Source organism: Arabidopsis lyrata (genome assembly GCF_000004255.2).
Source record: "Arabidopsis lyrata subsp. lyrata unplaced genomic scaffold ARALYscaffold_7, whole genome shotgun sequence".
NCBI lineage: Eukaryota > Viridiplantae > Streptophyta > Magnoliopsida > Brassicales > Brassicaceae > Arabidopsis > Arabidopsis lyrata.
The window spans coordinates 20,578,143-20,598,861 of NW_003302549.1; the positions used below are offsets into that span (position 1 = coordinate 20,578,143).

General features: G+C 32.6%; 3 protein-coding genes across 3 annotated transcripts; 2 read left to right on the plus strand and 1 right to left on the minus strand.

The window, feature by feature from the left end:
• The first annotated feature begins 11,632 nt into the window (after positions 1-11,632).
• Positions 11,633-13,610, plus strand: LOC9304604 (cysteine-rich repeat secretory protein 60). Its single transcript, XM_021020057.1, has 3 exons — positions 11,633-12,584; positions 13,021-13,134; positions 13,382-13,610. The coding sequence occupies exons 1-3, from the start codon at positions 11,816-11,818 to the stop codon at positions 13,387-13,389; spliced, it is 891 nt and encodes a 296-aa protein (XP_020875716.1). The 5' UTR covers positions 11,633-11,815; the 3' UTR covers positions 13,390-13,610.
• A 1,257-nt stretch (positions 13,611-14,867) lies between these two features.
• LOC110226750 (uncharacterized mitochondrial protein AtMg00310-like) lies at positions 14,868-16,218 on the minus strand. Its single transcript, XM_021019326.1, has 3 exons — positions 16,150-16,218; positions 15,924-15,996; positions 14,868-15,702 (listed from the first exon to the last, which is right to left on the minus strand). Exon 3 carries the CDS (start codon positions 15,650-15,652, stop codon positions 15,116-15,118), a length of 537 nt encoding a protein of 178 aa, XP_020874985.1. The 5' UTR covers positions 15,653-15,702; positions 15,924-15,996; positions 16,150-16,218; the 3' UTR covers positions 14,868-15,115.
• A 3,588-nt stretch (positions 16,219-19,806) lies between these two features.
• Positions 19,807-20,605, plus strand: LOC9304605 (15.7 kDa heat shock protein, peroxisomal). The gene has a single exon (XM_002868487.2). It carries the CDS (start codon positions 19,948-19,950, stop codon positions 20,473-20,475), a length of 528 nt encoding a protein of 175 aa, XP_002868533.2. The 5' UTR covers positions 19,807-19,947; the 3' UTR covers positions 20,476-20,605.
• The last annotated feature ends 114 nt before the right edge of the window (positions 20,606-20,719 follow it).

The window sequence follows — 20,719 nt, forward strand, 5'->3', positions numbered from 1 at the left end:
TTAATGTTATAATTATAAAACAATAAAATATATTATACTTAATAATATAATTTGAACTTTAGTGAAAAGTTTTTAAAATTAATCATATTTAAAATTTTAGAAACATTTCAGTTTTTCAACTAATATTAAAAATTAATATGTTGGGTATTTCTAAAATTATATGAAAGTTGAAAGGTCATATATTTTTCAGTTAAAAAAAAGATATAGTGATGAATTTTATGACATATGTAAAATCAATACATTGGGTATTTTTAAAATTGTTGTGAATTCAGACTCATGCGGTAGATAAGGTGATACAACCAACCACTGTTGAAGTAGCTCACAAATTCTTGGTCGAGAACTGTACTTAAGTAAGGTGATTCTATAATTTCATCATTTTGTCGATTTGTTGCACAATTTGGACCGTTGATGAGAACCCATTGCGATGAATTCTTGCATTTCTTTCTCTCCAAAATAAGTAGATGGAGATTAAAAAAACAGATCTTAAGAAGTATGTTACGTTGACGTTTTCCATGTGCCTGAAATCAAACTTGCTAAAGTACTCTCCCAATCAGGATCAAGACGATGTTGAAGGAGCATGACTGTGACCTCCGACCAAACTGTAAAAGTGAATGGGCATGCGAAGAAGAGATGGTTTCTAGATTTTTCTCACTCTCATATCCGCATATGTGTTCTCATCGATAATCGATCACGAACCGCGAGCCATGTTATGAACTCACTTCTTGGAATAGTATGACTAAATCACATTGCTCTATTCCAAACCATATAGAAGAGATTCTTTTAATCGGAGAAGTGCTTTTAACATGCTCCCATGTCTTTAAACTCTAGACTATGATGAAAATCATTAGTTCCCCAACGCTAGAGAAACCAATTTGGTCCATTGTATGTAGACGGATTTGGTGTTGATCGGAGTTGTTCTATAACCGGGATAAGATGTGGAAGACATGTCCTTCTTAATCTCCAGTCGTTTTGTCTCATAGCTTCTTTAATCGAGGCTTTAAGTCAAGTTCCTAATATTCTTGGTCCGGCCTCACATGTAATATGTTCATTAGTCTCCCTATAAGCAAGCAATGATCTAACTATAAAAATGCATGCTCATCACCATTGTTGACATCCATACGCGTATGAATGATTTAATGTCCTCTCAGAGTTGAAGTAGTTTCTGCCAAACCCAAGAGCCCATTGTTGAATGTGGAGCTGTATAGAAGGAATAGTTTAACGGTCATAAGATTACTAAATTGAACAATGAAATACAAAAAAAAAGATGGTTAATATATGGAGTATATCATAAATGAACATGTTAATATTATAATTATCAATTATAATATTTCTAATATTTTTTATATAACAGTATTTTTACCAATAAAATTTTAAATATTTTTAAAATAATATTATAATAACAAAAATATTTAAAATAATGTATATATATATATATATATATATTGCTAAACCCACGCAACGCGTGGGTCTAATTTTTAGTTAGTATAATTAGCCCAAATGATTTGTCTCTAAATTGTATAAATGGATAACATCCATAATTAATAATTATCTAATATGGTGATTATCCATCAGAGTCTTCCTCTGCACGTAACTTGGTCTCCAAATATCTCATCCTCACATTTATATATATATGCACGTTAGATGAACAGAGTGAATAACAATGAAGAAGAATAAAAGAGCATAACTCTCGTTCACTTCCTCTCTTTTAATTATTTTCCTAAAGTCGTATATATATGTTTGGGTTATATTTTATAACACGTTATCAGCACGATGTCTTTACCGCTTGAGCGTTTATTAGGTAAATAAAAATTTATATTGTTTAAATTTATTTATGATTATAGAACATAATTATTTTAGATATCGTGAGACTATGCCTTTTTCTGCGTTGATCGTTATAAATGGTAGGATTTGCCTCCTTCACTATCATCGTAAGATTATGTCTTTTCCGGATGGATCGTTATATATGGTAGGCTTTGCCTCCTTTACGATCAAATAAATAGCTATGCTTTTTCCGGATCAATCGTGATATATGGTAGGTTTTACCTTCCTAACGATCAAATAAAAATTTATATTTTTTCCGGATTGATCGATATATATGGTAGGCTCTGCCTTCTTCGCAACGATCAAAAGAAAGCCATGTCTATTGAATTCTTAATGGAAGGCGATGCCTCCTGAATTCTTGTATGAAAAGGCTATAGTCTTTATATTATTAATTTTATGAATTTATGTGTTTAAGTATTTTTATTTATTTTATTCTTAAAGAATAAATTTGTATTATATGAGATTTTTAAGACATTGTATGTCTTTAAAATCAAAAATATATATCTCTTATGAGAATTTATGAAGCACGTGTCAATATATTTTTAGACAGTGCAAAATAATTGGAAAGTCTAGAAGAGATAGTCTCTCGACTTCCAAATATATCAGATTCATAATAATCGATGTTTTATGTACTCCAAAGTCTCAAAGAAACTCTTGTAGTTTTCAAAATATTTTTTTATAATTATTATATTGAGACTATAAATAAATGTGGTATCGAATGTCTAACCACAATGGAGACACGCAAATATTTGGTTATAACATGCAAAAAATAAAGATGGCAAAATATTTATGATAGTAACCAGAGGTTTGCTAATTGCTATATCATAGTATAACCGGTCAAGCCATCCTGGTATAACAATGAAATTAATAATGATGATCTAGATCCAGAGTCTATATCAGTGCTAAAAAGGACCTGATTGGGAGAAATAGAAAATTGCAATGCAAATTAACTTGCTCTCCCTTGATAAAAAAATGTCTTTGGACCTCTTGTCAATACATCTAAAGATATAAAACATGTTAAGTGCGAGTGGGTCTTCGTGCGAAAAAGTTGAAATCACACGATATAAAGCCCGACTTATTACACAAGATTTTTCTCAGTCCTGGAGTTGATTATGAAAAAACATATTCTCCGGTCATAGATGCAATTACATTCATGTACTTAACGAGTCTAACGGTCTCTAATAAATTAGAAATGTATCTTAAGGATGTAGTGACTACATATTTATATAGATCATTGGATAACGATATATACATAAAAATCCTAGAAGGATTTAAAGTTCCTAAGACATTAGACTCAAAGTCTAACGAAATATGTATGGTCAAATTACAGCAATCATTTTACGGATTAAAACAATCCGGACGCATGTGGTATAATCGTTTAAGAGATTATTTATTAAAGAAATGATATTTTAATAATGAAATAAGTCCTTGCGTTTTTATTAAGAGATCTCCATCGAGATTTGTGATCATTGATGTATATGTTGATGACCTATACATAATTGGAACTCAAAAGAGTGATTAAATATCACTAAAAATTCTATGTAAAGACAGAGAAGTTTATTCAAGCACAAGATGCTTCCGGCTACATTTCTGAAGTAAAATTCTATGTAAAGACAGAGAAGTTTATTCAACCACTGGATACGTTCATTTAAATTTATTTAAATTTTTATATTGTATATGGAGTCGAATGTTGTATACTTTATCTTTAATTATGTAGTAGGCTATGCCTCCAGAATTATATGAATTTTTTGGCCAAATCACTAGGTTTTAGTTTAACAAGCTCATAGTATATATATAATGGTCGATTTCCGTAATATTTCCCCAATTAAACCCCGTGTATTACCAGTCTAAAAAGAAGATTCAGTCCAAGATGAATAGACTTGAAAAGTCATCATCTTTGGAAAGGGTATTAAAAGTTCCACATTTTTAAAAGGATCCAAGATAAAACACATGGCCAAAAACGGGTATGTTGTTGATCCTAAAGTGGGATTCATTTCGAGATGAATGAACTCAAAGAGTTATCATCTCGAGGGGGAGAATTAAAAGAATCCCACATCGACAATAAGTTGATAAATTTTGGTGAATTTGACACCCCAGAACGAGATAACTCTGGTGAAGTCATATCCTAAAATTTATCAGTAGAACATCTAAAAATGATGTTCACTCTCCAAATGAGCTTTAATGAATCGTTCAAAACGCAAATCTAAGCGACTGCAAAACGATTCATGGTAATTTAATCTCCATGTTTTTACATGGAACATGCAGTTTTGAATGTACTAATGATTATATATAAGGCCAACGAGTTATAAAAAATATTTCTTCCATGTTGTATACACATGAATGGAGATCAAATATTTTTCATTTTAAATTGTATGGGTGTGAGGTATATGTTATAAATGCTCCTCTGCACCGCATAAAAATATCATCCAAAAAGATAAAATATATAGATGCAGGAGATGAGTCTATGCTCTATAAATATTGTGCCATCTTATGAGAGATGTGTCTATTGCAAGATTTGCATATCATTATGTTGATGATAAAATTTTCCATCATTATGGGAGAATCGTTGAATAGTTCAAATTTTGAATAAATGACTATAGTGAATATGAACTTAAGAGTTCAAAAGTTCAAATAGTATTCAGAATAAATTGCAAATCAAATGCAAAAAGCTGATGGATGAGATTTCATAAAAAATGAAATCACACGACATAAACCCCGACTTGTTGTACAAGGTTTTCTCAAAGACATGGAGTTGATTATTAAGTAACATATTCTCCGGTCATGAATGCAATTACATTCAGGTATTTGATGACGCAAGCGGTCTCTAATAATTTAATAATGTACTTTATGGATGTAGTGACAACATATTTAAATGGATCATTGGAAAATGATATATACATAAAAATTCCATAAGGATTTAAAGTTCCAAAAGCATTAGACTCAAAGTCTAAGGAAATATGTGCGGTCAAACTACAGCGATCACTTTACGGATTAATGCAATCTGGACGCATATGATATATTGCTTAAGCGATTATTTGTTAAATAAAAGATATGTTAATAATAAAATATGCCCTTGCGTCTTTATTTAGAAATCTCTTTCGAGATTTGAGATCATTGTTGTATATGTTGATGACCTAAATTGGAACTCAAAATGAGTGATTAAATATCACTAAAAAGTTTTGTTGCAAAGAAAGAGAAGTTTATTCAAGGACTGTATGTTTCCGTCCACATTTTAGAGGTAACATTTAATTTATGTTGAATTTATTTTAGTTCATTTAAATTCATTTAAATTATATATGAAGTAACTCTAGTGAAGCCATATCCTAAAATTTTAGAGGTAACTCTGGTGAAGCCATATCCTAAAATTTATCACTTTGTAGAACATTAAAAACATGATTTTAACTTTCAAATGAGCTTTAATGAATCGTTCATGTACAAATCTAAGAGATTGCAAAACGATTCAAGGTGATTTAATCTCCATGTTTTTACATGGAACATGCAGTTTTGCATGTAGTAATGATTATATATAAGGCCAACGAATTATAAAAAAATATTTCTCCAATGTTATATATACAAGTTTGGAGATCAAATATTTATCATTTTGAATTTTATGGATGTGAGATTTATTTTATAAATGCTCCATGCACCGCATAAAAATATCATCCAAAAAAAGATGAGATATATAGATGTTGGAGATGAGTCTCTAATCTATTAATATTGATCCATTTTTTAGAGATGTGCCTATTGCAAGATCTGCAAATCATCATATTGATGATAAAGTTTCCCATCATTACGGGAGAATCCTTGAAAAGTTTGGATCTTTGAACAAATGAATATAATGAATACAAAGTTAAAAGTTCAAAAGTTAAAATGGATCACTATTCAGAATATATTGCAAATCAAATGCAAAAAGTTAATGAATGAGATTTCATAAAATTATTGATCCTCGTATAAATGCATATGAACTTAAATTTCATAGAAAATCTCTTTTCCAGCTAAAAATATTCGACAAAAAAATGTCTCTGGCGGATGACATATTATTGTCTATAACACAATAAAAACGTGATAGACAACTTTGGTTTCAAATATAAAGAAAATCCTCAAAAATAAAAAATGAGCATATTATTACTAAACAGAGGATTAAACTCTTAAAAGAGGAGCATATAAACTTCTAAAGAGGAGCATAAAGACTCCTCAAGAGGAGCAAAGACACTCTTAAAGAGAAGTAAAAAAGACCGATTGTCATGGTTAATAACGAAATCAGGTACCTGAATAAAATCATTTATAATGATTAAGAGATCTCGATTAACCATGTCATTACGACAAATAAGGAACCAAAGATAATACAATGTCGATAAGAAAAATGATCTAGCGCGCAAATGTGATTAATGAGGATCATAAATCTCCGCTCTGTGAGCGTAAAGAGATATATATTGGCCAATAAATAAAGAGGTAGTCAAGTCTATATTAATCTCGTATATGAAATGAGTAATTTCTGGACACATGGTCCAAACATCAAAAGAGTATTATGATACTTAAGACAAAACGGTGTGTCACGCCGAGTTTTGTTAAAAGCACTCGATATTGAGTTGATGTTATATGAAAGACTGAACAACGCCTCATGGGATGTCTGAAGGACTAATCCGTGAAAGTTATATGATATCATAATTATATTCCCGGGAACTTATAAGCATAAGAATGATGATTTTGAACATCATCAAAACTCTTTAAGAGTTATTTGGAATAAAAGATCTTGGAAAGACAAAAGTGTCTTCAGATATTTCAACTAAACATCTAAAGAAAGAGATGTTAAATTAGTCACTTCTAAAGAAAGTCGACTCTAAATATTTGATCATGAAGCATTATATATAAATGTTGACGAGTATTTATATATCTTGTGAATATATTGTACCTAGCATTTGCTCCTGATCTAGTTGCAAGATTAGTTCATTTCCTCCGACTAGACCTTGAATGATTTCAAATGTGTCTTCCACTATCTGCAAGGTACGATTGACTTAGGCTTATTTAATTCTAGAAAGTCCGAGTTTGGTTTAGTTGGTTTTGCAGATGGAGGATCTATATCAGATCTATAAAAATATATATCGCAAAACAACAAGTTTGTGGCGTTTCCAACAACAAATTTTGGTCGTCGCTTGTTCAAGCCATGCCAAAAAATATTACGCTCCATGAAGCATGTCGAGAATCTGTATGGATCAGATTAATGTCCTCAATATATACAAGAAGCAAGCAATACAGTCATTAGTGGAACGCCAACAACATTATTTGAAGACATTGATGCACATGTCGTCCAATTCAATGGAAGCTATATCAAAAGCGATAAGAGGAATGCCTCCAAAATTCTTCTCCTACATTCAAGAATCCGAGAAGAATCATGAAGTTAATTTCCAGTACATCCGCTCAAGAAACAATGTAGCAGATTTACAAAGGCGCTTCCAGCTACAACATTCAAAAAGCATTTTCACATATCGAAATACATCTTTTGAAGAAGATGCTTACAGGGGGAGACATATGATGATGAGCGTGGCTGCACTCTTTTTCCCTTATCATGGTTTTTATCCCACTCGGTTTTTCATGACAAATTTTTTAACGAGGCAGCAAATAACACGCATAAGATAGACATTAAAGTGAAGTTCTATCTTTCTTCCAAAATCTTTTTCATATATTGACGAGATCAGAAGAAGCGCAGAGAATGCTCGAGATGTACCATCTACGAAAGCTATGGAGAGAACAAGATTCTTCTGTTCCAGGAGGAGATTGCGTCATTATACTCTTTTTCTTTATCATGGTTTTTCTCCTATACGGTTTTTCCATGATAAAGGTTTTAACGAAACAGTACATTATAAATTAATAGTAATGGATACTCAAGGGGAGTGTTATAAATAGATAAACATCCATTATTAATAATTATCTATTATGGTGACTATCTATCAGAGTCTTCCTATGCACGTAACTTTGTCTCCAAGTATCTCATCCTCACATTTCTGTATATATGTACGTTGGATGAAAAGAGTGAATAACAATGAAGAAGAATAAAAGAGCATAACTCTCGTCCACTTATTCTCTTTTAATTATTTTGCTAAAATCGTATGCATAACATAAATTATTTTAAATCAGCTAACCAATATCCAATATAATTAATTATTTTAATTTTTTAAAAGAAAAAAATGAGTATTGCACACTCTTGTAATTTAAAAGCGGATTGTTTATCCCGTTCATCTAAAATTTTATTTTATGAAGCTACCTTTGTAAACACTTTTTCTCTTAATTGGGTAACCAACCAAGAAGTTTTTTTAATAAATGTGTAGTTAACAAAAAAAAAATGAGTATCGTACGCTAAAATCACCTATTATGAAGCGTTTCTACTGTGTATTGCAGATAACAAATTTTATTCATACTTTTGAACCACAAACGGTTAAATAATTTTTTATTATTATAAGATAAGAACCACTTGTGGTTCAATTAGTATTTGTGAATGGGAAAGTAATATCAGTTTTGTCCTATCCTACAGACCGACCGCTTTTCTTCCGCTATCCATTCAAGCCCATAATGGCTTTGAATGGAGAAAGCAGATCTAGCGGAGCGGATCAAGCGGTCCAAGCGGATCGAGCGGAACAAATGCGGATCAAGCGATTCTGGCGGAACAAGTGCGGATCAAGCTATTCCGGCGATCTAAAAAATGTTTGAATGGTGAAAACGGATCAAAAAGTGCGGATCAAATATTTACATAGTAAAAAATACCAATATATTATAAAATATTTATGCAAATTAAATATATTAAACTACTGATATTAAATTAAAACAGATGATTATTATAATATATATGTATGAGATGTAAATTTTAGACTAATATGGGTCGGATCGAGAAACTTGTCCCAAAAATAATAAAAAACCTAGAAACGATAATATATAACTAATACATAATGTATTGTATATGATTATTTGCTCAATGTTCGTTATTTTTCTTCTTTAAAAAGAACCGTATATTGTTTATTATTATTTAAGTTCAAATTTTATAAAAATTAAACTGATTCAAAAAAAAAAAAAAAACAAGAGAACCGCTATTGTTTAACAGGAACACCAGATAATTGAGGCGTTTTTACTGTTCACGGTGGATCTCAATTTTTTCTCATACAAATGAACCACCACTGGATCATAAATTTTTTAATATTACAAAAAGAAACGCACTTCACTTTAAGTTAAAAGTGATGAATGGTTGACAAACTTACGGTTCATCCGAACCGTCAGAGAACTGTATTTTTCACGTCTTTCCATTCACAGCCAATAATGTGGATGCAAACGTTACATCAATGTGCGGATAGAACCAATATGTGATGTATTGAATACAAAAGTATGAAAGCGACATACTGGCCACCCAGCGCGCCTTCGTCATCTATTTTCCATGCAAGAAAATAACTTTTGGTTATGATCGGTTCTCACCGACCAAATCCGATATAGCCTAGATCATGGTGCAGACCCAAAAATGAGCCCATGTCGGATATTACTGTAACATTCCATAGATCTTGATTCCTAACATTTTGATGATCAAATTTTCTAATATTCGATTTGACAAAGCATTGTCTCAAAGAGTGTATTTCATTGATCTTTAGAAAACAGTCTCCTCTAAATTTTTCTTAAATTATTCACAAGCTGTAAAAGAAAGGAAAACAAAAAAGACACAAATGCGTATGAAGGTAAACTACAAAAATAAAATAAAAACGAGACACATCAAGTGTCACAAGTGAAACACTCACTTTGTGAATCTTCTCTCCACTAGGAACTTGAGCATAGATGGCTCTATTGTAGAAATATCGTTCTGGTTTGTTAATTATTGAAAATAGAAACTAAATCATTCCCAACCGATAATATAACAAATTTAAAATCGTGATTGTGTAATAATTATAAAAAATCATCCAATGTTACCAAATGAGAGATAACCAGAATCAAATATTTTCAATTTTAACCTATTCACCAACATCAAAAGGGTCGGTCCGATAAAATCCGGGGCCAATTACAAAAAAAAAAAATTGGGGTCTTTTTAAAAGTAAAAACTGCTAAAAAAATTTTTTTTTGCTAATTATGGAGTATTTATAATTTTTATTTAACAAATTTTCTTAATTTTTGGACATTGTTTTCTAGTTATAGGACTTTTTTCCTAATTATGAGGCCTTTATATTAAGGATGTGGCTTCTATGTTTATTTTGAGGCCTATTTAATTTATTTTGAGGCCTTTAAGAAAAGAAAAAAAAAAAATTTCACATAATTGGACCTCGAAAATATGAGATCCAATACAAATGTATCATAGAAATTGGTCCTGGGCCGGGCCTGAATTCAAAACAAACAAACAATAACACAACAAACTTTATGGGTATATACGGTATATCATATAAGCGCTGAAATTTATTAGTTATGAAATTTTCATATGTTAACTATAGTACAAAACTCTCTTAACTTTTAAAATAAAGAACTAAAATAAGTTTAAATGAAGTTCATGGATCATGGTACGAGAATTCCTTCGAGAGCAAGCAATGAATATCCTAAAAAGAAGAAATGGAAAACTCGATGAGTGCGATGGTACAGATGGAGAGATATGTCTTCGTTCGAAAAAGTTTTCTTCTTTAAGAATATATAAAATAAATATGAACCCTAAAGTAAAGCTCTCACGGGATCACCCACCTACCACCCTCCCTTTGAGAATTATTTGTGAAAAAAGGAAATGAATATTCAGCTTTCCAATTTGACATTCTTTATGTTATAAAAGAAAAAAAAAACATTTCTTCTTCAATTTAAAATTATTTTGTTTTGGAAGAAAAACCAATTATATAAATTTATTAAAAGTGAAGATTGTTTTTAGAGTGTAGCACTTTTTGAAGTTGTGAATTTTCTGTTATCTTAGGTTAAGTTACAACTTCACTAATAACATGCTAAAAATAAAAGTTAACTTTTCTGCCGGCAAAAAATGTCAGTTAATTACAACAACAAAAATTAGAATACTAAAACATAAATGAAAAATAAGCAGTTCAACTAAAAGTTCAATCACAACTTAAAACTTACATAATGACAAAAAAAAAAAAAAAAAAACTTAAAACATACATATGAATACACAAATAATCACAAGAAAATAAAGTAAACACCCATATTTATTCATAAACAGTCCAAAACTTTAGTTGATCCTTAACTAGATCTCCAATTGCAGATATATTTGGAAACATTCATAATCAAGAATTTGGAGTCAGAATTTAGAGTAATATAAGATTAATTAAACGTAATATGTTTTTTTTTTGACGGCTTATACGTAATATGTAGTTGTATAATGTAAGTAAAAAAAATAAACAGCAAGCACAAAATCATGATAACTACTGCAAATTAAGTAATAAAATATTTCATTCTCCCCCCTAATATTAATTTTAAGAAATGGAAAACTTGTGCTGCATATTTGCATGACTCATGAGTCATGACTGTCTACTTTATTAAAAGCTTAGAACTTCTTTACTTAGTCAAGCCACAACAAAAGAAAGCTGAGCCATCCACATGATACTGAAAATATATTTTTAAAATTTTACTATTAATCTATACTTTTATTACACATCACTAATTACCTTATTTTTGGATCAATACTTTGATAAGTTTAATTATTTCAGATTGCTAATATTGATTGATAATTTATTTTTCAGTATATATAATAATAATAAAAAATCCATGATGATTGAAAACGCCCCATAATCGCATAATCATAATTTTCAGAATATAATGGCAAAGAAATACACTTTATTGAAATACAAACTCTTAAAATAACTTCATTTCGCATAATTAAATGATTAGAATTACCATTAAACTTGATTTAGCATAATCATGTGATTAGTTAAAAGTGAAAACCTACGAAATCGCGCTATCATTCCATCATTTATCGTTACCTTTATAAGTAAACGTTAATAAATTAACATGTATAAATAGGTATCCATTTTTATAATTGCTAATGTCTTTCTCTCCTTTTCCATTAATACCAATGGCAAAACTAAGGAACATCATCAAAACTCTCTCCTTCTTCTTCTTTCTCCTCGCCGCAACCGCTCCTTCACTCTCCTCCGCCACCTCCGCCACAGACACCTTCGTCTTCGGCGGCTGCTCCCAGCAAAAATTCTCTCCGGCGTCTGCTTATGAGTCAAACCTCAACTCTCTTCTCACTTCTCTAGTTAACTCAGCCACATACTCTTCCTACAACAACTTCACCATCATGGGCTCTTCTTCCTCGGACACAGCCCATGGCCTCTTCCAATGCCGCGGCGACCTCTCCATGCCGGACTGTGCCACGTGTGTGGTACGTGCCGTCTCTCAAGTAGGTCCTCTTTGCCCTTTCACTTGTGGTGGAGCCCTCCAACTAGCTGGCTGCTACATCAAGTACGATAACATCAGCTTCCTTGGCCAAGAAGACAAGACCGTTGTCCTAAAGAAGTGTGGACCCTCTGAGGGTTATAACACCGACGGTATCAGCCGGAGAGACGCGGTTCTCACGGAGCTAGTCAACGGTGGAGGGTATTTTCGAGCGGGAGGGTCCGGTGATGTTCAAGGTATGGGACAGTGTGTTGGAGATCTAACGGTGTCAGAGTGCCAAGATTGTTTAGGAACGGCAATCGGACGGCTTAAGAATGATTGTGGCACGGCCGTATTCGGAGACATGTTCTTGGCTAAGTGTTACGCAAGATATTCCACTGATGGTGCACAACACTATGCCAAGTCTCATAGTTGTAAGTTTTATCTACTTACTATTATTAGTAGGACAACTCTCAAAAGTAAAAAAAATTATGTATTGTTTTTCATAATTCAAAAACCAAAAATCATTATAACAAAAACCCTCAAAGTTATACCTAGAAAAGTTTCCTAAAAACTTAGTTAGGAATAGTATAGTAAATCTATTAATAGAAACTTTAGTAGATTTTTTTTTTTTTTTTTTATGAATCCTTCCTAAACCAAAAGTTTGTATTTTTTTATTTAAAAGCTCAAATTGTGATATTTTTCAAATTAACGAAAATTCTGTTACAAAACTATATATCTTTGCAAGAAAGTGACAACAGAAACCCAAAATTATATGTTTGGAGTTTGTTTTTTTTTCTATCTAAAACGAAATGGAAACTAATTAAGTAATTATAATATATGTTTGATTAAATATCATTGAATAAATAGATAAAACAAACTACGGTGGAGAAAGGACATTCGCGATCATCATAGGACTACTAGCTGGGGTTGTTCTTCTAATCATCTTCCTTCTTTTCCTCAGAGGCGTTTGCAGTCGCGGAGGTGATTTCTATTTCTTACATATTTTTAATTTTTAATTTTATTTAATTTCTTTCATAATATATGGAAAACACACAAAAAAAATATTTGTTACATGCATATGCCTTATGATAAAGGTACGTAGCAGTCAATCTGATAATAATGAATTGTTATATGTAATATGCTTGCACGTGTATTTTACAATTAGGTGATTGTTAGGATATTCAAAGTTTTTTAGCAATTAATATGTATATAAATATAAAATTTTCAGGTAAATAAATGTCAAAGTTCTGAGGATTCGCAAGAGCGTGGATCTCAAAGAAGCAAAAATTCCAGATGAGATGTATATCGCTTTGGATTCTGTCAAAACTTTAATTTTTTTCTTTTCTACTTTTTCAGATTATTTTTAATTATTTGTTTCGATTGTTGTTACATAATACTTGTGATAATAATTATTTTAAATGAAAAAGAGATATGGAAAGGAAGTCTTAAGAGATGAATTATAAAGGCTTTATGCATATTCGAAACAAGATTACTAAAGCAACAAAGTAAAAGGGCATACCAAAAGAGAGAGGTCTAAAAGCAAATTTATGTCGATCTTTATTTGTCAAATGGCATATATTGTCGTCAAAAGATACAAAATTTTATAATATTCTTCTCAAATGTTACATTTCAAAATTTTATAACATTTCATTTTATTTATTATCAGGTATTAGACCGGCCATGAGCCCATGACTAACCATGACTAGGAGTGGACCGTTCTTTGTTAAATTGTTAATCTTCATTTTGTTCTGTACTAAGAGCATCTCCACATTTTTTTTTTTGTCGTCAACTTATCTTTTCATTCATAAACATCAATATCCTAATACATTGTTCCAGGAGATTACATAATTTGATTGATATGTTCTTGCATTCTTAGCTAAAGCATCAGCTACTGAGTTTACATCTCTGGATATCTTCATAAAGCTGAATGCAAAATTTCCTTTGATCAGCTGCAAAATGTCTCTGATGTACGTAGAGACAGTATTGTTCCATCTTTCTGATGGGGTTGCAGCGTTCTTGTTCTCCAAAGGTTTATAGAGATCAGCATTATCTCACACAAAAGTGACTTCAGAGTAGCCCAACTGTTTGATTTGAAGAACTGCCATCCTTAGTGCTTCAGCTTCTGCTTCAAGGGGCGAAGTAGTTGGATGAATGGCTGAAGAACCTTTAACAACGAGATCAGAATGCTTGTTATAAAGGGCCCATCCGATGCCAGCTTGATGAGATGGAGAGATCCAGGAGCTATCTACAAAGCAGCAATAATTATTAGATTTGCCTATGACATCAGCGAACGTTGAGGGAGCTACGTTGATTGATCTTGACGGTACATCCTGCTCTAAAGCACATGCATTGGTCCAAAGAGATATATCTATCAAAGCCTTACTAATGATGTCTGGAATAGAGTGGCGTCTGTTATTAAAGATGAGGGCATTTCGCATTTTCCAAATCCTCCTGCCAATGAGAAAAAGAAGTTGCAGCTCTTTTTGGCGATTACCATTAAGATGCAGCATCATCTGCAGGTTATTCGAAAAGGAATGAGTGTGGAAGAAATTATCTGAGGGACTTGCTAAGGGTGCTAGATCCCATATTTCCTTGGAGATTCTGCAGCTAAATAATAGGTGCATGGTTCACTGTTTCAGCAGCTTCTCCACACAGCTGACAATTGTTGTCCACTCTCATTCTCCTCTTCATCAAATTATCTGTAACAGGCAAAGCATCATGTAAAGCACGCCACCAAAAATGGTTTACTTTTGGAGGAAAATTCACATTCCAGACAATCTTGAATAGAAATAGAAGATGAGAGGCGTTATTATTTGCAGATGAAATATGATTGTTAGCTTGCTTGCGGAGTAAACAGTAGCCCGACTTTACAGAGTAATGACCCTCATTAGAGTAAATCCAAGAGACACTATCAGAGAGACCTATAATCGAGGGCCTAACAAGCTTGACCAGAGATCTATCCTCAGGAGCAATGACTCGATTTATCAAAGGCTCGTTCCAAGTATTGGTTCCAGGAATGAGAAGATCCTTGACTAGCTGTAAAGACATCAGGATTACCATATGGTTGAGGGGCCCGAGGAGGACTAGAGGGAAGCCAATTATCCTTCCAAATATTAACAGTTTTCCCATTACCAATAATCCATTTAATGCCCTTAGCTAGGAGTTGGTTACCTTGTAAAATGCTCCGCCAAGCATGACTTGATTGCCACTTAAGACCAGCCTCCAGTAAATTCGTTTTGGGATAGTATTTAGCTTTGAAGAGTCGCGCCATTAGAGTATGCGGCTGTTGTAGCAGTCTCCAGCTCTGTTTAGCAATCATTGCAACGTTGAAGTCTCTGAGATCTCTGATCCTCAAACCCCCCATCTGCTTTGTGTCATTGATTTTTCTCCAAGCAATCCATGAGATCTTAGAATGATTCTGAAAATTTGCCCACCAGAATTTGCGGATTGCAGAGGTCATCTGTTTGATAAGCTTCATTGGTAAGATAAAGCATGACATACAGTAGGAAGGAAGAGCCGTGGCCACCGCTTTGATAAGGACTTCTTTGCCTGCAGGAGAAAGAAGTTGAGAATACCAACTTTCTACCTTTTGTGATAATCTTTGATAGAGGTATGAAAAAGCATTATATTTATTTCTCCCAACAAATTCAGGCAGTCCAAGATATTTTCCAAAGCCACTTAAGCTATTAACTCCCATGACTTAAGCTTCTGATGTGGAGTTAACCCTTTACCAAAAGTGACAGCAGATTTCTGAAAATTAACATGCTGACCTGAAACTGCTGCATATTTATGTAGGATATTGAGGAGCAGCTGCAGTAGCTTTACAGAAGAGGAGAGAATCGTCTGCAAAAAATAAATGAGATATGGGAGGGCCGTTTCTGCTTGCCTTAAAGCCATGTAAATGACCTTGCTGAATACTATTCCGGATTAAGGCTGATAGTCCTTCCGAGCATAATAAATATAAGTAAGGAGAAATGGGATCGTCTTGTCTAATACCTCGTTGGGGATGAATTTTGCCAATTGGTGAGCCGTTAACAAGGACTGAATAAGAAACAGTAGTGATACACTTCATAATCCAAGCACACCATGTATCAGAAAACCCAAGCTTCTTCATAACTGCTTCAACAAAAGACCATTCAACTTTATCAAATGCTTTGCTAATGTCCAGTTTGAATGCCATGAATGGTTGAGTAAGATTTCTGAAGAGCATCTCCACATAACTAGATATTTCCATTAAAATCATAATAAAAAATGTAAGAAAAGAAAGTGACAATGGGTTTTTAAACAAGAACCAAATTTCCATATACACATATCATTTAGTTATTATTTGTTTAGTTTTGAAAATAAATTTAAATTTAATTAATTAACTAAAATATATTTAAAATATTGTCGTGGTTAAGAAATTTAAGATACTCATGAGATGCTCTAAGTTAATTGTCTAAAACAAATTTGTATAAGACAAGACCAAACCAATTTTGTTACGAACTTACGAGTGATATATAAATTTTTATCCCAAACCAAATATGAATTGATGTTAATAAAGGTTTATCTGGTTTGATCACACAAATTTACTAACATGAAAGAAAACCAAATTTTGTAATACTACAAAAAGTACATAAATTTTTACATCTAAATATTTTTATCGGAATTAATAATCTAAATAAGCATTTATTAGCAGTTAATATTTCAATAAATAAATATATATATATATATATGTATAAATTAAGATATATTAAAAGATATAGTATAAATTACATTTAATTATATTTCAATCCAAAACTAAATTGAATCCAACTGAATCTTATTTTTTTCTTTATAATTTTGACCATTTCTTAAATCAAAACCTGAAAAACTCGAACAAAAAAAAACCGAATGTACTATCCTATAAATAGTTTATATCACATAACTTTTAATGGTAACAAAACTGATTTGTCTAGTGTCAACTAAATATTGAATAAATTTTTATATAATATAAAAAACCTTATTTTAAAAAGAAAAAAAAATCGCATAACTCAAATTTGAAAAAAAAAATACCATTTATTAGAAAGTTGGGGTTTAAAAGCCCACAAAAATATAAGAGACTTTAGAAAAAGATGATGATTTTCTACGCATTTTTCCGAGAACATCGAAATTCAATATGAAAAATTAAAAGAGTATGTATTAACATTGGAAATAGGCCTGGGCAAAAAACCCGGACCCGATATCCGAACCGATACCCGGACCGAAAAAATCGGGTTGGGGCGGGTTAGGGTATTAGAAAATTACCTCATTGGGTAGAGTATTGGATTACCCGTGGGTATCGGGTCGGGTCGGGGATTACCCGTTACCCATTTAGGGTACCCACAAACCCGAAGCAATACACATATGTTTATATATATATATATATATATATAGATAATTAGATATATAGTCTTATATAGTTATACACTTATATGTATGTCCTAGGTTTTAGGTTTTGTGACTTTTGTCGTTTGAGTTTCCTTCATGCCTACCTTCATATATCGGCAATCGGCTTCTCGATCGAATCACAATATTAAAATTGGAAACCCTCATTGTGTACTCGGCGACTTTACCGTCACCGACAGCTCTATCGCGAAATCAATTGGAGGTTAATTATTCTATTTTCCGTTTGAATCATTCATTTTTTAAGGGTTTTGTGCAAAAAAACCTTCGAAGTAGCCAATTTTTGCAAGAAAACCCTCCATCTCAAATAAATTCAAGTCAATACCGCCATCTCAAAAATCACCCGCAATATAGCCCTCGCGTGTATCGATGACGTGGCAGCCGTTAACTCCGTCAGTGGGTTTTGTGCAAAAAAACCCTCGAAGTAGCCAAATTGCAAAAAAACCCTTCATTAAACCAATTTTTGCAAAAAAAACCTTTCGGGTATTTTAAAATTCGGGTACGGGTTCGGGTTTACCTATAATACCCAAAAATAAAAATTGTTGTATGTAAATCTATCCACCCTATTGTTCGTACCGAAGTTGCAATGATAAATAAGTACGAGTTTTTGGGAGCGAACGGAGATATTTCTCTTATTAACGATAATCGTGCTTCTGTGATTACAGAGATGGAATTCGAGTGAACGAGAATACGAAATATACGCAAGAGTTAGCTATGATTTTTAGAGAAGTAATATATGTTTTGTCGAGGCTCTGAGCCTTACAGAAGGTGATTCCGTGCCGGGCACATTTTTCGAGGCTCTGAGTCTTATAGAAGTTGATTTCGTGGCTTGCACGTTTTTCGAAGCTCTGAGTCTTACAGAAGTTGATTTCGTGGCTTGCACGTTTTTCGAGGCTCTGAGCCTTACAAAATATTTTGTCTCTTTTGCGACGAATTTGGGCTTTTACAGAAGATTTTCTGGTTTTACAGAAAAATTATGTAAATTTTACAGAATTCTTCTGTTAAACCCTAGATTTTTCCTTCTCGTATAAATGGCTCCACCATGTCTTACTTTGATCATGCCAATGATCATAAATTTAAGAAGATATCAAAATCGATTATTACCATATTGTTTCCTTTGCTTCCATGTACAATCGAATTCTCCAACAGTCGCTTTTTCAAAACAAACCTTGGCTACTTTGAGGGTTTTTTTGCACAAAATTTGGCTACTTTGAGGGTTTTCTTGCAAAACTTGACTACTTTGAGGGTTTTTTTGCACAAAAGTTCACTTGTCGTGACGTTTTGGAACGGAGTTAACGGCTGCCACGTCATCGATACACGCGAGGGCTATATTGCGGGTGACTTTTGAGATGGTGGTATTGACTTGCATTTATTTGAGATAGAGGGTTTTCTTGCAAAAATTGGCTACTTCGAGGGTTTTTTTGCACAAAATTTTTTTACTCTATTTGATTTGTCTTTTTGCTAACACAATTAGGTGAAAGTTATGATTTTTATTGCCTCCTAGATGTCGAAACAAAGATAAAGATTTGAAATTCAAAGTTTTTGTCTTTACATATTGGCTTTAATCGAGTCTCTGAAACGATTACAAAGTCATTCTCTCTGTTTTTTTTCACGAGCGCTCAAAACTTGGATCTTCAAAGTTTCAGATTTCAATCGCTTATGGATGGGATATTGAGTTGCAGATTTTATTTTAAGTTTGATATTCATGTTTGGATTTGAGCTTAAGTTCACGGTTTTGACTTTTTAGTGATTAAGGTAAGTAACATTTGATTGTTTTTTCTTGTCAGGAGAGAAAGATTCAAAACAAAGTCATCAGTTATGCATCACCGGATCTTGTTCTATGGTTTTCTTTTTCGAATAATCGGATTTATGTGATTTTGGATTGGAATTTACTCTTAACACTTAAGAGTTAAGTAGTCATCTTTGTTATTTTGGATTGGATTTAGTATTTAAATGTCATGTTTGATGTTCTATTCTCTTTATTTGATCATTTGAGTATGTAAAGTGACTTTAAACTTCGGGTATTACCCAAACCGATCCGAACCCGATAATACCCGAACCGGACCAGAACCAAAACCATAAGAATACCCGAATGGACCATAAATTCATTACCCATTCAACCCGAAGCCGAACGGATTTTACCCGAACCCGAACGAATTACCCATATGCCCAGGCCTAATTGAAAACAAGGCGGAAAAATACAAAAATGGATACCAAGATAAAGGCCTATTAACTGGTGTTTTTAAAAAGACCTAAATAACACTCGTAAATCCTAGAATCTCATCCAACGGTAATAATACACTGACATCCACGGTCCACCATAACAATATACACCACACCGTAGTTTATAACTACCCCTTTCGTCTTCTCCAATGTTCTGGAGTCAGAAAAATGACGAAACAAGATAACGAAGAACAGTCTCGACTTCTCTATAAAATACTTTCCACTCAAAAATATATACACATCTCTAGTAAACAAGTTTACCTAAAGGAGAAAAGATTGAAGAATATGGCAGACAGAGGAATATTCGTGTATCCATTTAGAAGATTCCAAGAATGGTCAAGATCAACGGCTCTGATTGATTGGATGGAATCTTCCAACTCTCATATCTTCAAGATCAACGTTCCTGGTTACAACAAGGAAGACATAAAAGTGCTGATTGAAGAAGGAAATGTTTTGAGTATAAGAGGAGAAGGAATAAAGGAAGAGAAGAAAGAGAATTTGGTGTGGCATGTGGCGGAGAGAGAAGCTTTTTCCGGTGGAGGTGAGTTTTTGCGGCGGATTGAGTTGCCGGAGAATGTGAAAGTCGACCAAGTTAAAGCTTACGTGGAGAATGGTGTTCTTACTGTTGTTGTTCCTAAGGACACGTCATCGAAATCGTCTAAAGTTAGGAATGTTAATATTACTAGTAAGCTTTGATGTCTTAACCGGTTTAAACCGGGTTTTGGTTTTCTTAAGATGAATAAAATTGGACTTACTTCATAAATCGAATAAAGTATGTAATATTTAGGAATGTTTTAAGATGAATAAAATTTGAATGTTAATATTACTAGCAAGCTTTGAAGTCTAAACCGGAGTAAACCGGGTTCTGATTTCCATGAGCAGAATAAAATTGGAGTGTAAACTTCATGAATCTAATAAAGCATGTAATATTTAGGAATCC

Coding starts and splice junctions, on each gene's coding strand:
- LOC9304605 (XM_002868487.2), top strand. CDS start 19,948: ATGACGAAACAAGATAACGAAGAACAGTCTCGACTTCTCTATAAAATA.
- LOC9304604 (XM_021020057.1), top strand. CDS start 11,816: ATGTCTTTCTCTCCTTTTCCATTAATACCAATGGCAAAACTAAGGAAC. Junction 12,585..13,020: donor CTATGCCAAGTCTCATAGTT/GTAAGTTTTATC, acceptor TTGAATAAATAG/ATAAAACAAACTACGGTGGA.
- LOC110226750 (XM_021019326.1), bottom strand. CDS start 15,652: ATGTCATGCTTTATCTTACCAATGAAGCTTATCAAACAGATGACCTCT.